At 41.0% G+C, this 15,740-nt stretch overlaps 1 protein-coding gene across 1 annotated transcript in view; it reads right to left on the bottom strand.

Moving 5' to 3' along the window:
- The window catches only part of LOC145504736 (uncharacterized), a 52,629-nt gene extending 46,399 nt beyond the window's left edge, over window positions 1–6,230 (bottom strand). Inside the window, exon 1 of the mRNA XM_081486036.1 lies at window positions 5,975–6,230. Coding sequence (XP_081342162.1) covers window positions 5,975–6,201 — 227 coding nt within the window. The 5' untranslated portion in view covers window positions 6,202–6,230. The remainder of the gene's footprint in view (window positions 1–5,974) is intronic.
- Window positions 6,231–15,740: the final 9,510 nt, after the last annotated feature.

Below are 15,740 nucleotides of genomic sequence, written 5' to 3'. Positions count from 1 at the left end.
GACATTCATCTCAGATGACAGTCATTTCAGAAATTTAAATTATAAGCTTCAAAACAAATTGACTTTGCAGGCTTAGAACATGCCGTCATAGTTGTGAATCCCATGGGTGATTCCATTTTAATTTTTGTGTAATTTGGATGCAAAGAAATTCTAATTGACCTTATCAGTCATAAGGTGCATTTTTTTTCAAACAGTTCCACTAATGTAGCTTTTGATGAGGCATCGCATTTTTGACAAACTAGTAGACTGGCTTGAGATCAAAGTTACCTGAAGCAGACTGTGCAAAGAATTCGAAACAGACAGTGCTGTTGGATGACCAATAGAATTTCAGTACCACTGATAGCTAATTTGGGGTTTTTCTTATCTCTAGCATACATTTTAGAAAACATATCCCTTTGGTATGTGTTCCTTTCTATCTTTATTACTCCAAATAATCAGTTTTCAGAAAGAAAACTTGTTTTCGTCTAACACTTTTACTGTCCTAAAATTAAACTTTTCAAAAGAGAACATCTTTGTGGTAATAAACGCTGAAGAAAACTGATTCAAGAACTTATTGGAAAGAAGCTGAGAATTACATGCTCACTTTTATAGCAAATATGATTTGCTAAGCTACATGACTCTGCAGATTATATCCAACTCTTGATGTATCTTTTACTAATTCCAAGTCTAAACGAAATGTCCAGAAAAATATAGCTTTTCTTTATATAATAACTATACATATTATGAACCAAGAATTTTAGATAGTGGATATTTTCATGGTAAATTTAATATATATATATATATGTATTTCTAATAATGATGATTTATTCAAGTGACAAGGAAAATAAATTTAGCATCATCCCTCTTCCATCTGAATTCAACCAGTATGCTAAATCTCCGTGCATTTTTAACCAATAAATGGCTTTCCTGCTAGTTGAGAGACTATGGAAGTGCCTGATAACTTAAAAAAAAATGAATTATAATGAAATGGCAGAAACGGTCATCTCAAATGATTTGCACTGAGGATTAACTTTGCAGCTATATTAATATTAGTAAAAATGAAATATCTGTGATTCGTTTAGATTGGCTGGTAAGACGAAAACAGAAAGACAAAAGTGAGGCCGGGAGGCTCACAATGCCCCCACTATTCCTCCACCGGCCCTTCCTCTGCACATGGCCAATTAGAATTGAAAATCCTGTGCTGATTTCATTCGCTGGAATTTTTAAACAGGTCAGGAAGAAAGATGTTATTGAAAGGAAAATCTCATCTAAATAAGAAAGGAGCGCAGGGCCATCTGGTCTTAGCTATACGTATAAAAAGTTATTTCAGCTGAACTGCAGGACTGATGCTTCAAAAGGTGTGCCAAAAATCAATCCCAAATCTGTTTACTGTAAAATATCCCCAAACGTTCCTCCTTAAGCCTCCAAATATGCGATACACAGCTCATTTCCTATCTGTGATTCATGAGCTGGTCTGACCCCAGAGCCTCCCTGAGCTTCCCGGGGTCTCAGGCAGTAGCAGGGCGCTCAATCACTCTTCAGACATGTCTCCCTCGTGGGGCATCCACAGGGCTGTGGACCTCGTGAAAATTGTGAAAATGACTTTGATAGTTTTCCCTCACATGGATTTAGAGTGCAGTCTGCGTGGAGGCTTGGAAGGATAAAACCTGAGGCTTGAAGCAACCACCCAAACCAGTTCCCCTTCTTTCCTCGTTGAGACTGGCGGTGGGTTCCTGTGCAGTCCCTGTGCGGTGACCGCCTGGGCATCTACTTAGAATACTTCCAAGCCCTGTGCCTGAAAGCTGTGTTTGAAAACAACAAAACAAAATCCAAATCTCTCTTTTCATGAAAAGAAATTACGAATGTGAGTCCACTTTCAGAAATCATCTTCCTAATGGTAAGAAACAGAAAAGGTTTAAAAAATATGTTTTTTTCTATTTGCCAAGTGAGAGGCCTATGTTTTAATACAATAAAAATATTTTTGATATGAGGCATTTGCAAGAATTATACCACCAATACCTTCATTTAGCCAGTATCTGAGCACAGACTTAGTTAGCTGGCATCACCATCCAAATTTCATTGTCTTAAAATGTTAATAAACTGACTCAAGAACATTTTTAAAACTCTGGTTATAACATAATGCTAATAATTATTTTAATAATTATTTTTTGCCATAAGACTATGTTAAAATATGCCATTTACATCTACTATATGTGTTACATGCAGGTCCAAAAATACAGGGTTATAACATCAACACATGTTAAACAAGATTATAGGTTTCAACGAGTCTTTTGATACATAATTGAATTAGGTATATTCTATTCCAAGAAACACAAGAATCCTGATAGATCCCTGACATCAGATGTCATTGGTTGTTTTTGTGTATTTAGTATGTTTGTTCTGCCATTTCAAATAAATCATTACTATTGTGTGAGAGGAATAAACTGTCCTAGAGTAAACTGTTCTTTCTCTGTTATGCTCTGAAAAACCATTTGTTCTTGAATTGGCGTTACGTAGTTCAACTGTTTCAATCAAGTCCATTATCTTCTTTTCTTCGGAAGATGACTTTTTAGTAACCTGTATTCCAGAGGGCCATGTTATGTGTTGCTTTTAGAAAGTAGGCGAAATTTAAATCCAACTATTTGCTTGTTTTTTAATCTTTGATAAAACAATTCTATAATTCATCCTCAGGCAAGAACTCCACTATGTTGGGAGATCCGTTTATGTAAAAATTATGGAGTCAGGTCCAAGAATTTCTCAGAAAAGTTATTTATTAGTTCACACTGGAGTCTTACCCCAGAGAATGTCACCTAACTTGTGTAGCTTGCTCTTTCTAACTACAAAATGTGTTAGTTCTTTAGGCTGTATACTTTTATCAATAATAGTAACACGAAAGCAAAAAAAGAACGAGAGACCTTTTCGCTTGTTTTGAAAGAATCCCATGTCACAGCAACAAAATGAATCTCATTAATTTGTGTTAAATAAATACTGCTGTTCGTGGACATGCGATTTGCAAACCTTTCAAAGTTAACCCTTTTTTAGTGTGTAAGAAATAAGCATTAAGAGAAAATTCCAAACTTAAGAAATGACGTGTCAAATACTCAGTATATAAGAACAAGTAATATACCCAGTCATTCTATATTAATGAAGATTAATTTAAACTACAGACCAAAACTTGGTAATTAAGAGACACTATGTATACACAGTTGTTCTGTGTTTATGTCTCAGATATGGCAACGTGCTTTGGTAAAATCATGAAACTTTGTTCTATTTGAGTTCAGTAAAATAAAATCATGTACTTAAACATACACATCATTAAAAATCTGTGAACAGTTGCTTGGTGAATAACTGTATAGTGTAAGACCCATAAAATAGACTTGAAAATAAATACAAATGCTGTACAACCCCGCAAAATTTTAACCCAACTATCATCTACCCCAAAGCACATGAACAGAGCGTTACTTCTAAAAAATCATTTGTACAGGTTCTTCCCTCTTGCAATAAGTAAATGGTAAAAATGATTGAAAAGGTGACAAAAATTTGAGTGGCAAATAAAAATCACCCAGTCATAACAGATATCAGAACCGCAGCATTTTTATCCACATGATTTCAAAATGCTCCACATTTCCACATCCTATTTACATCATTGAAATTCAGCCACCTCTGAAATGTTCAACCAGCATGTTAATCAGGTTGCCCAGGGTCAGGAAACTCTGCCTGACTGCATGTATCTTGATAAATATGGCCATCCCGCCCCACAACACATCTTCAAAAGAAAGATAGTTGCAAATAAAATGGTCCTTTCCTGTGGGTGTAGGTTAACCCCACAAACAGGAGAACTTCCTATGGGCACAAACCCAGCAGACATTGGTGATTAGGTGATTGAAAATGTTGCCCACAAAGGCGAAATTTTATATGTGATGACATCACCAGCAAACCTGGGTTTCTCTGCGATAGAATGATATACGTGCCTGGCTGAGTGTGTCTCTGGGAGTGAGTGTGTGTGTGTGTGCGTGCATGAGAGAGAGATGCTTAAAGAACAGCATCATCAGAAACCAGTATAACCTTCTGCAAGGTTTGCAAGAAATCTTTCCACAGACCTTTGACTTTCTCCAGATTGCATACAGCTCAAGTTCATTCAGAAATGCATTTCCCCGTACCAGCAAACCGTGTTTTGTTTTGTGAGCACCGCTGTGAATGCTAAAATATCCCGATGGGTCTGTGGAGATGCGATTTCTGTACCAAATGAGGCGTGGGCGTCTATGGAATAGGGTGTGGGAGTTAGGAGGGTCCCCGGGGACATGCATGGGCTCTGAGAAGACCTCTTGGTTTTGGAGGCAAGGAAGGGGTTAAAAAATCGAGGCCGTCTGGGGTAGGAGAAAGGGGATATTGTTGTCTTTAATCTTTCCGCAGTCTGTGTAAGACTTCCATCCCAGATCTGCAGAGCAGTGGGATAGGTCGGGCATGCATTGCACGCAGGCTCCTTGATTGTAGAGGGGGACCTGGCTGGGGTCCAGACAGGCTGGGCTCTGTTGATCATTATGTCTGGCCTTCAGGTGTCTCGGCGCACAGTGGGCGGCGGTGGGGGAGGTGTGGATAACAGGAGCAGACAAAGAAAAAAAAATGGTGTATTTAAAAAAGATGATGCGAAAATGTGTGTCCAAGTCCTCTAAAAAAAAATGACTCTTACCGTCTTGGACTTTTATAATTAGAACACTCGCTCAGCTCTGGTAGATCTCTTTAAGCCATAATTAGTTATGTCTGGAGCCTTTGAATAATTCCCTTCCATAATTGATGGAGTTAATATTCTCTTTCAAAAATCAGGAGGATAGGGCTTTCTCACAAACTCCCTTTGGGCTGGAGGTTTTGCCGGTCCGAGTCTTCATCAGTGAAAAATCACATCGATGTGATTTACCTTTTAATTTCTTAGGAGACTTAGCTTATAACTTTTTAAGGATTTGGATGATTCTAGAAGTGCAGGCATAGTGCCTGGCTGGATTACCCTCACTGGATGTAAAAAAGAAAGCAGTAGTGCAGGATCATTCTTCCCCATTTGTTTCCAATTATTTTATAAATAAGAAAGGTGCTTTGTATGTTGCTTCTGTTTGAAACTCCATCAAAAAAAAAAAAAAATCTTACCACAAATGTGACTTAGATGCTAACCGTACCCTTGTGTGCTAGTCAAAAGAAATCCCAAATTACTTTATTCTTTAAGCATTCTTCTATAAAGCAGCTTCCGCATGCTTCCTCCCCACCCCCACATCCTCCACCCTGTTAGGAATTAAAAAAAAAATCTTTATACACGGAAGCCTGGATCCCTAGACAGAAAGCTGTCTTTTCCCTCTGTCTTTACACTGGCCACTTTCAGTAGTCTTCCCCTTGTGCCCGGACTTGATTTCACAATTTGTGGATGAAAACCCTAAGAGCAGTTCAGTCTCTGTCACGATGAGAACATGAAAAGTGGTGGTTAAAAAATAAATAGAAAGAAAGCCCTGGCTTGAAGCCATTGTTCAGAATTTAAGAGCTATTTGCCCCCGAGTGTCTAAGCCGTCTTTCATAGCTAATTATAATAACTGTCAGATGTCTGCAGAGTGGATGGTACCCTCATCTGTGGAGTCAGCAAAGTTTGTCTTTTATTTTTCTTGGGGACAGATCAAATCTGATTAGGCATTAGGAGCGAAAAGAAGAGAAGTGAGTACATATGTGTGTGCCTTCATTTTTTTTTTTCTCTTATGAACAAAGCAGCGTGCTGGAGCGATGTTTCGAGGGGCAGTCTCCTGCAGCTACTCTTGGAATGCCTGACTTTTATTTTTCATTCTTTCCCTTTCACAGAATCCAGCATGCAACAATTGTTTCTGAAACCTTTCCCTGCCAGCTGAATAGCCTTCTAGACACACATCAAAGAGTAGCTAAAAAAAAAAAATCTTCACATATCAGATGCTTATGACAAAACTATTTTCGTCAGCACACTGGACGGAGAGAAATGGATACTCACCATTTCCAAACGGTTATCTGTGCTGGTCCCTCGTCCCCGGAGGCACGGCAGAGGCGGTGGCTGGACTGTCTGTCCTGCAGGTGCAGAGTCCCGGGGTCCAGGCAGGAGGGGGATAGCCAAGTGTTTCCCAAAGTCCCTCGGAACTCAGGCACTTGTGCACAGGCATCTCTGGCTGCTCTGAAGCCTGTACTATCTGCAGTTCTGAATTGAACTAAATTACAGCCCATGTGAAAGACAGGGGCAGCGAGTCATGTGGGAGACACACAGCTACCCTATTGGCCACCGAGACCTAGCTTAGGCATTCTGCCTTCTCCTCCATTGGTGAATAGTTAAAAATGAAAGCATCTGAGTCGTCCTCTCCAGCTTATTTGTCCTTTATGTGTGCAAGAATGACTGTAGGGTTTTACAGTGACAGAACTAGTTAAGGAAGCCACTGAAGTCATCCTTCAGAGGCTGCTGGGAGGGGTTTGGAAGCCCAGCTTTTTCACGATTTTTTTCCCCTTTTTATCCCCCTGTCCTGCAGTTCTGTCTGTAATTTGCTTGTTTGCCTGTCAGGAAAACGTGTGTGTGTGTGTGTGTGTGTGTCTGTGTGTGCGTGTGTGATTTCCCCGGTTAACTTTGGACATGACAGAAGGTAAATATTCATCTCATTTCTCTGCTGAACTCAGTTGTGTTTGGAAGCACAAAATCAATTTTTCTTCAATGATGAATTCTCAGAGTTGATTTTGATGTTGAAAGAAGCTTAATTGCTGTTCTCAATAGCCTAAATTGTCCATTAGTGACACTCAGGAATGGAATAAACTTTTTTGAGTGGCTGTTACAGTCTGGAGAAGTTGGGGGGAATTATTAAAAGCTAACAATATCAAAGAAGCTTCAGCTAAGCAGGGAAGGAAAAGGATCTTTTTTCCAAAACCATTCCTTCGTTTACCTCATTGGATAATGCAAAGTGAGCATCAAATGAGCAGGCAGAAGGTGCTCTTCAGTTAGCCCAGCATTATTTAATTCAGCTGATTCCTAAAAATCTCCAGTGCCTTTCTACAGATTTAGAGGGGTGAGTGCCCTTAGAACCGTGACAGCACATCCTACCTCCGCAGGGTGAGAAGGTGAGTGCTCACAGATTGCACCTCTCTACTCATTTTCCTGGATTCAGGATTCACGTGTATAACACATGAAGCGGACACCAAAGCAAGTAGTACCCGCGTGCTGTTCCTTGCAAACCGACGAAGAGCTGGTCACTCTTGCTTGACTGCTACAGCAGCTCAGAGGGTCAGTTTTATTACTTTCATTTCTCGGAGGCAAAAACAGACTCACATGCTTTATAACCATGGGAGTGCTCGATGTGAACCCCTATTGGAGTGATCCCATGTCAGCTTTATCAACTAGAGATATTGCTTCCTAAATATTAACAGTGGTCCTCCCTTGCAGGCACCTTCCTGTTGTGTGTGCCGGATAACGTGCCAAGCCCTTCACATCACCTTCTTCCGTCCTTACAACTACCAGTGAGGTGTGATGTGTTCAGTCACTCCGTCGTGTCTGACTCTTTGCGACCCCATGGACTGTAGCCCTCCAGGCTCCTCTGTCCATGGGATTCTCCAGGCCAGAATACTGGAAGGGGCTGCCATGCCCTCCTCCTCCGGGGGATCTTCCCCACCCAGGGATCAAACCTGGGCATTCGGCATTGCAGGCGGATTCTTTACGCTGAGCCACCAGGGAATGCCGGTGAGGTAGCCCTCCTGTTGTCTCAGCATCAGACAGAAGGAGTTGAGGATTATGCTGGTTCATAAAGTGGGCGATTGGTGGCACTTGATTCAAGCCAGCTCTACTCCAGTTTATACACCACATGGATTCTCATCAGGCTGTTGAATACAGTTTAATTCCCTTTCTGGTGTAGCACATTTGAATATTTCATGTGTACGGAGAATATCCATGTAGTCATCCAAGTGTGTTCAGTTCAGACCTACATATTACTGGTAAGTGACTGTACGTCAGCTTTAGTGGAACAGCTGAGGAGGCATATTTGCCTTTGGGCCCCCTCAAAAGGCCTTGAATGTCTTGCAACATTAGAAGCTTCCACATTTATTGAAGGAACAAACTCACCCAGGTCATCGGTCTGGGCCTTCATGTCCTACGACCGGTCTAGAGTTTGAAACCCACCAAATTGCAGGATAAGGCAAATCCCGGATCCTTTCCCAAGTAGTGTTGAAAGTTCCACTTCAGCCAAGGAAACATCAAGGGCCCTTGTGGAGTTTCCTGAATGTGTCCCCCGCTGCAGCCCAATCACACGAAGTAAAGGAAACTTCCATTCACACTGCCTGGCCTTGGGGGATCTGTTTGGAGGCTGGAGGTCATTACTCAGCATGCTCACCTGTGCTTTCAAATATATGGACTGCCATCACCCAGAACACCAGACTGCAGGCTAGCTTAATTGTAGGTGAGTAGGTGGAATTAGGGGCTTCCCAGGTGGCATTGGTGGTAAAGAACCTGCCTGCCTAATGCAAGAGACATGAGAGACACGAGTTCAATCCCTGGGTCAGGAAGATTCCCCTGGAGGAAGGCATGGCAATCCACTCCAGTACTCTTGCCTGGAGAATCTCATGGACGGAGGAGCCTGGAGGGCTACAGTCCACGGGGTCGCAAGGGGTCAGACACGACTGAAGTGACTGAGCATGCACGCACAGGTAGAACCAGATCATTTTTGTCTTATTTTTGAACTTTCCTTCAGTGCTATTGTTTTCCCCACATTGTCATCACCTCCTGCCATCCAGAATTCAGTTCTAAGCCTGCCTTCTCGTACAGAACCTATGTGATCCTATTTTCACTAAGCAAGTTTCCCCACGTAATTTATTTCAAGGACTGGGCAGTATCTCCCTCTTTCCTAATCCCTCATAATGCTTCTCATAGTAGAGATGAGATAAATATGTGTTGATGTCGTCTGTGGTCTTACAGTGATCAATTCCCGAGTAGTTACCCGATCCGAAACACAACCAGCCAGATAACGCTGCGGTGTTACAAACAACATTTTAGAATAGAGCCTAACGAGTGGGTCTGACCCTGGAGCACAAGGAGGGAGATGCTTCTGAGATCACAGACTCTCCCCAGGATTGGTGATTACTCATGGGAACGCTGACGCCCACTCAGCCGAGGTCCCCAGTGTCAGGACACGTTTACTTAACTCCTCTTGACCACTATCTATCAACCTCTCCCGTCCTTCTCATCCTCCGGGACCAGGCGTCAGGTTCTCAGATTCCGTCTGCATCCCTTGCCCTGCCACCACCCTGGTTTAGGTGAGTGTTCACAGGACAAAATGTGGAGCCATCAGCCACCTCGGCTCAGTGACCTCCTCGGTTCTGATGGCATCGCTCACTCCCTCATTTCGGAAGCAATCTCTTCCATTGGCCTCCTGGGTGCCTGGCTTTCTTTCTGCCCTTTTACGCCTTCTTGCTCTTTGGGAATCCGTGCTTCTGCTTCTCGTGTGTTTGCACTTTTTCAGAGGCTCTGTTCTCACGTCAGGAATTCACCCCCATGGCTTCGACGATGAGTCTGTACATGTGCTTTCCATCCTTCTAACTGCGGCCCAGACCTCTCTCCTGCACTGGGGACTGTCGATCTATCACATATTTCCCCTGAACCTCCAGCATATAATACCTCACAGCCGATACACTCACCATCTCTCCTGATCTAACTTCCATTACTTCCCGTCTCTGTGAACAGAACCACCAGGGGCCAGAGACAGAAAAGTTGGGCACAATATTTAAATCTTCCTTGTCTTTCCCAGGCTCATATCCAGCTCATCACCATGTCCAGATGCATCTTGAGTCTGTCCACCTTGCTGCATATCTTTCCTGGCGACTGTGCTTCAATATTTCAGATCAGACACTCCCTTTGCCTCTAGCTCGGTTCATCCATACTCCATCTCCACTCCTGTAAGAATCTTTTCTCAAACCTGCAGGGTTTTTTTTTTTCAATTTTTTTTCATAGAGACCATTTTTAAAGTCTCTACTGAATTTTTACAATATTGCTTCTGTTTTGTTTTTGTTTTTACTTATTGCTTTGACTTACAGGCCGCAAGAAATGTGGGATCTTCGCTCCCTTACCAGGGGTCAGACCTGCACCACCTGCATTGGAAGGTGGAGTCTGAACCACTGGACCCCAGGGGAGTCCCCAGACTTGCCGTCTTTTAAAGGGAATGCTTCGGTGGTCGCTCCTGTCCTTAAGGCCAAACCTGAAGTCCTCAGAGGAGCTTGTTTTTTAACCTCCTATTTTATCTAGAAAAAATGCATGGGCATGTTTAATTCTACCTCACAGTTTACAAATGCTACTATAAATAACACACATTAAAATTAAAGCACATAAAATTTTAAATAAATTTAAAAATTAAATACATAAATTGTACATAATGAATACATACATTGAAAAATTAAAATCGTAAATTAAACTTGGTTTCCCAACCCTTTGAAATCTCTGAGTAAAACTGATGCATCAGCAAAGCACTTCATGTGTCCAGTGGTTTGGCAAGCTCTCCAGGGAACTCACATCCTAGTTCTAGAATATAAAGAAAGAGTGGCTTCAATCCCTTTCTTCTGAGGGAGGCTTGAAAGCCCACTCGCACAAGCAGAGGGACTGGGTTTCTTTTCCCTGGCTTAAAATCTGTTTCTCTTGAAACTCTAGAGGAGTTCTGAGAAGTCTGAAGGATTCTCACATACTTCCTTCCCTTCCAGGGGGCTGTAAAATGAGGGCTTCCTACGTTTAAAAGAACTAATTGAAACGATGGCTTTCTCATTTTCTAGATTCCCTTCTCCCCGCCTGCCCAGGATGAGTGAATATTGCGGGGTTTATCTTCCGGAGAGACCTCAAATGCAATGGGCTCTCTGCATATCTTGCCCTGTTGTGAATGTCCAGACCGCTGTTGCCACTCACCTCCGTTTCTGTAACCTGCTTTATCTGGTCTTTCTCATTCCACATGTGCATGCGCTCCCACTACAAACTGCGCTCCATGGAGCAGCTAGTGTTGAAAATATAGAATATAGCATGGGCCCCTCCAGTGGTCCACTGATTAGGAGTGTGCCTTGCAATGCAGCGGACACCAATCTGATCCCTGGTCTGGGGTCGCAAAGAGTTGGACATGACTGAGCAGCTGAACTGAACTGAGTTGGGAAGACCCCACATGCCATGGAGCCACTAAGCCCATGAGCCACAGCTTCTGAAGCCCGCCTGCCCTATAGCCCATCCTCCACAACTAGAGAGGCCACCGCAGTGAGGAGACCGCGCACTGCCGCTAGAGAGGAGCCCCCGCTCACCGCAACTAGAAAAAGCCTGCCCAGCAACCAAGACCCAGGGCAGCCAAAAGTAAAACAAATAAATCCACAAACTACAAGGAAATGGTTCGGTGGGTCCTCAGAAAATAAATAAATAAAATATACCACGTCACTTTCTTGCCTAGAATTCTCCGATTGCTTCCCGTGACTTTCCTGCTGACCTCCTGATTCCTCGCTGTGACCTGCAAGACGCACCCTCACCCTATTCCCGTTCCTACCTGACCCTGACCTCAGCTGGAATACCCCTGCTTGGCCGGCACAGCCTCGTGTCGGCCTTCCCGGCCTTTCAAGCTCTCCTCCGGCTGTTGGGTGAGCTGTCCCTCTGCCTCGGGTGTCCCCGCCTCCATTTGCACAGGCAGCTCCGTCACGTCATCCGTGCTCCTCTTCAAAGGCCACTGCCCAGAGAAAACTTCCTTCTAGACAGACACTTATCTATTGACTTATCTAAGTTAGTGTCTGGTTTTGCTTTCTGTTCACTGAATGTAATACTTTCAGAACATATCTCATTTTACTACACTCTTCTATTATATGTCTCCCCTCACCAGAAAATAGACTCATACTTTTCTTCCAGTGCTTAGAACATTGTGTTGCATAAAACAGGTACACGTATATTTGCTGAATGAATGCATAAATAATTATAAATATAATAAACTATAAAAATAGTTTATTTGAGGGGAATCACCTAAGTTTATCAATAAAAAGATTATTAAAGTCGTTCCATAGTGAAAACAATAGAGAAACTCTTGTGTAGCTAAAAGCTAAAGTCACTGTACAGATTAACTAAAATATATTGCTATTGAATGTTCAGTGAACTAAGATTCTAATGTATCTGAAATTAGTAGTGATTATGGTTCCAAGTTTGAGCCCCAATGTTCTAAGTATAGTGTAAGATAACAATTAAGTATATTCATTTACACAGGAATTTGTTGAGAAAACAAAATTGAGTAAAATGCCCAAATGTGACAGTGATAAACATAAAAAAAAGACTAATCAATGAGTTTGTGATTATATGTTCGCTCATTCTTTCAAAGTTGTATGCATGTGCTTTTATAATTAATTGTTCAAGGCCAATCATGTAAAGTAACAAAAAGTATATCTACATTTTTGTCACTTAAAGATATTTCTTAATATATTAAAAATGTCAATTTCTATTTCAACTTACTGAAGAAAAATCTATGAAGGAATGAAAGTTATAGATGGTAGAATTGAATCTTCTAAATTGCACTATTATTAAATAAGCCCAGAATATATACCATATTATGAATCTTAAAATGTCTTTAAGAAAACACACTCACCAATAGCAACCTCTTCTGCTTATACAGCACTTGATTCATCTCAAAGATCTCTCATGTCCACTGTTACATTTGATAGTTAACAATAACACAATGAGGAAGGCAATACAAGTATTGTTATTCCCTTTACTGCATATAGAGAAACTGAGATCTAGAAAATTTTAAGATTTGTTGTTACTGTTGCTAAGTCACTCAGTTGTGCCTGATTCTTTGTGACCCCACGGACTGAAGCACGCCAGGCTTCCCTGTCTTTCACTGTCTCTCAGATTTTGCTCAAACTCATGTCCATTGAGTCGGTGATGCCATCCAACTATCTTATTCTCTGTCATTCCCTTCTCTTGCCTTCAATCTTTCCCAGCATCAGGGTCTTTTCCAATGAGTCGACTCTTCGCACCAGGTGGCCAAAGTATTATTGCCTCAGCATCAGTCCTTCCAATGAAAATTCAGGTATGATTTGTGGTATCCTAATGTAACGTAGAGACAGCGTAATGTCTCTGCTCACCAGCACTTACAACCATAATGACTGTAAAGCTGTGAACATTTCTGTGTCTCAGATATGCAGACAAATTACTGGATGCTGTTAAGACTTCTAACTTGGCCTTAAACTTGTATCCTAAAGGGGAGGGTACTCAGACGGTTCTGTGCTTCACACATCTATATACAAACTGTTTTCATTATAAAATTAGCTCTTGGTATTAATTTTGTTTGTTTGTCATGGGTGGTCTGAATCTTGGGTGGGAAAATTGGGATCAGATGAAAAATGAAAGCTGTCTGAACAGGAAGTGTCTGCAGAATTCTGAATTTACAATGAGCGCACATTGGGCTGTGTGGTCAGCTCTTAAGCAGTTGGGCCAAATATACTAAAAAAGGTGTCTCTTTTTTCATTTTTTGAACTCTGCAATAGGCAAACTTTCTCATTAGCTTAGATTTTTAGCTTTCAGTGACAGAAATGCTTTGGACTTTTCTTGGTTTATTATCCTGTCTTGAATATGAGGACCGTATTTCCTACAAGTATGTAAAGGTTAAACATTCAGACATAAAGGATTTCCCAAATATGCATATGATTCATGTAGAACAAAGTAAAGAAACTCATTATTATGATGTTTCAGTTTTCCTGTGGCTGTGTTATGATCAAGTAGAAAAGGAAAGAAAAATAGACTGATCTGTTGACTTAAATCTCCCAATTTCCAATGCCTTAGCTAATGAAAGATAAAGTATATTTTCTGTTTTCTTCCAATTACAGGTAAACAGCTACATAGTCAGCATACAACCTGTGAACAGAAACTCTTTTAGGCTCAAATTCAGGAAAACAAAAACATTATTATTTTCTAGTCTCAGATAACAAGAATGAAATTTTATTTATTTAAAAGAACAATTACTTTACTAGTTCCAACTTTACATATCAATACAACCTTTGAGTCTTTATATCTAGAAGCCAAACAGGGATGCTCTTCTGAAGTCCTCGTCCATGTGAAACACCTGGAACTTTGTTGAAATGCGAATACTGATTCTGTAGGTTAGAGGTTAAGTCTTAGCTTCTGCAAGTCTGTTTAACAATCTCCCAGGTGGCGACAATGCTACTGGTCTGCTGAGCACATTTGTATGAGCCAGGCTTGTATCAAATTAATATATAAGAGAGAAGTCAGCTACTCCGTAAGCCTGTGACCATCTCCAATGGGACAGAGTTTATTCCATCTCCTGCCTTCCTTTTTCTCCTCTTTGGTCAATTCTCACCATCACCTTCCAAGCTCTGTCCTATTTTGCTGGCAATTGACAGCATATGATATCTCCAGAAGTTGCCAAAGTCCTGGTGATACTTCTAAGAAGGGTCTCAGCCATCCTTCTCTGATCCTCAGCTGCACACCCATAAAATAGAATCTGTAAAAATTTACTTGAACCCCTCCACAGCACCCTCCTCAAAATCCTGCTCCTTTATTTAGCTATTTAAGGTGTTAAGTTTATCTTTAACTCTGGAGTGCGTTCACTAAGCTCTTGGATTGCGGGGCTCAAAAATAGAAATCATCTTGCTCTGTTTTTGTTTGCTTTTATGCTAAAATGAATGCAAAAATAACCTACTGGCTTTCTGAAATGTTTGCTCAGTGTTCTGCTGGCTTGATTTTGTTAAAGAACATTCCTCAATAGTGTTGTTCTAGTAGAGCACAGCTGTGTGAGTAAGCATAATCAAGCGAGACATTTATCCACTGGGTATCCAGAGGTGGACATCTTAGGCAATGGCTAACTTGGAGAGGAAGTATTATGATAAAAAGTGAGATTGTTTTATGACCTTCAAATAAGACCATTAAGTGACCACCTAGCACTTTCTGTTTTGGCATTCACGTTTCTTCTAATATCACACATATGATTAAACTGTTCTACCTTCCTTGAATAAATTGAGTATCCATGTAAGAGTGTGTGTGAAATTGTAGCACAGTGGAATGTCAGGCTGAAGTGTTTTAATCCCATCTGAGGGGTTGTTAATATTTATAGAAGCTTCTGCTCAATGTTCTTTTAGTCTTCCTGGGTCCACCTTTTACAGAGTTTTTTTTTTTTTTCCTCTTATATTCTTATTTATCTTCAAAAATACCTCAGGTCATAATGACGGACTTGACACTTTACTGAATGAAAGCAAGTGTTTTGCAGACAATTAACTTTAAGAGATTACCTTATTAAGCCTGGAAAATAAAATAGAAAAGGCTCAAGGAACCCGAGTTCACTCTACAACTTCAGCCTCTTAACCTAGGTAAGTGCATGGCTCTTACAGACACCAAATTACCCAGTAAGGTCTTCAATTATGAAAATTGTTAGGCCTTCCAGACATCACGTTACATTTGAGCTGTATCTATATATTCAACTCCAACTCTACTCTCAGCTCTTGGGTGGCCTAAAATTGAGATAATTAATTAAACCCTTTGAAAAGCATCTGCCTTCCACATTTTGTCTTGGATGAAAGAAATTATTTCATGCTTTACTTACGGAAAGTTAATACCCAAAGGCTGCATATTACCACTGTCTCGAATTAGAACCTACCAAATTTGAAAATTGGCTATTCACATGCAATCTCCTTTAATAACTTATGAAAATTTAAACTAAATTGGATTAATAATTTATGTAGAAAGTTCCACCTGTGAAACTCCACATTTCTAAGTTTTAGAGTAAGCA

The sequence above is a fragment of the Giraffa tippelskirchi genome, chromosome 5 (genome assembly GCF_054371585.1).
Source record: "Giraffa tippelskirchi isolate mGirTip1 chromosome 5, T2T-mGirTip1v1.2.pri, whole genome shotgun sequence".
NCBI classification, from domain to species: Eukaryota; Metazoa; Chordata; class Mammalia; order Artiodactyla; family Giraffidae; genus Giraffa; species Giraffa tippelskirchi.
The sequence above is the reverse complement of the archived record's forward strand: the minus strand, read 5'-3'. Positions and strand labels throughout refer to the sequence as shown.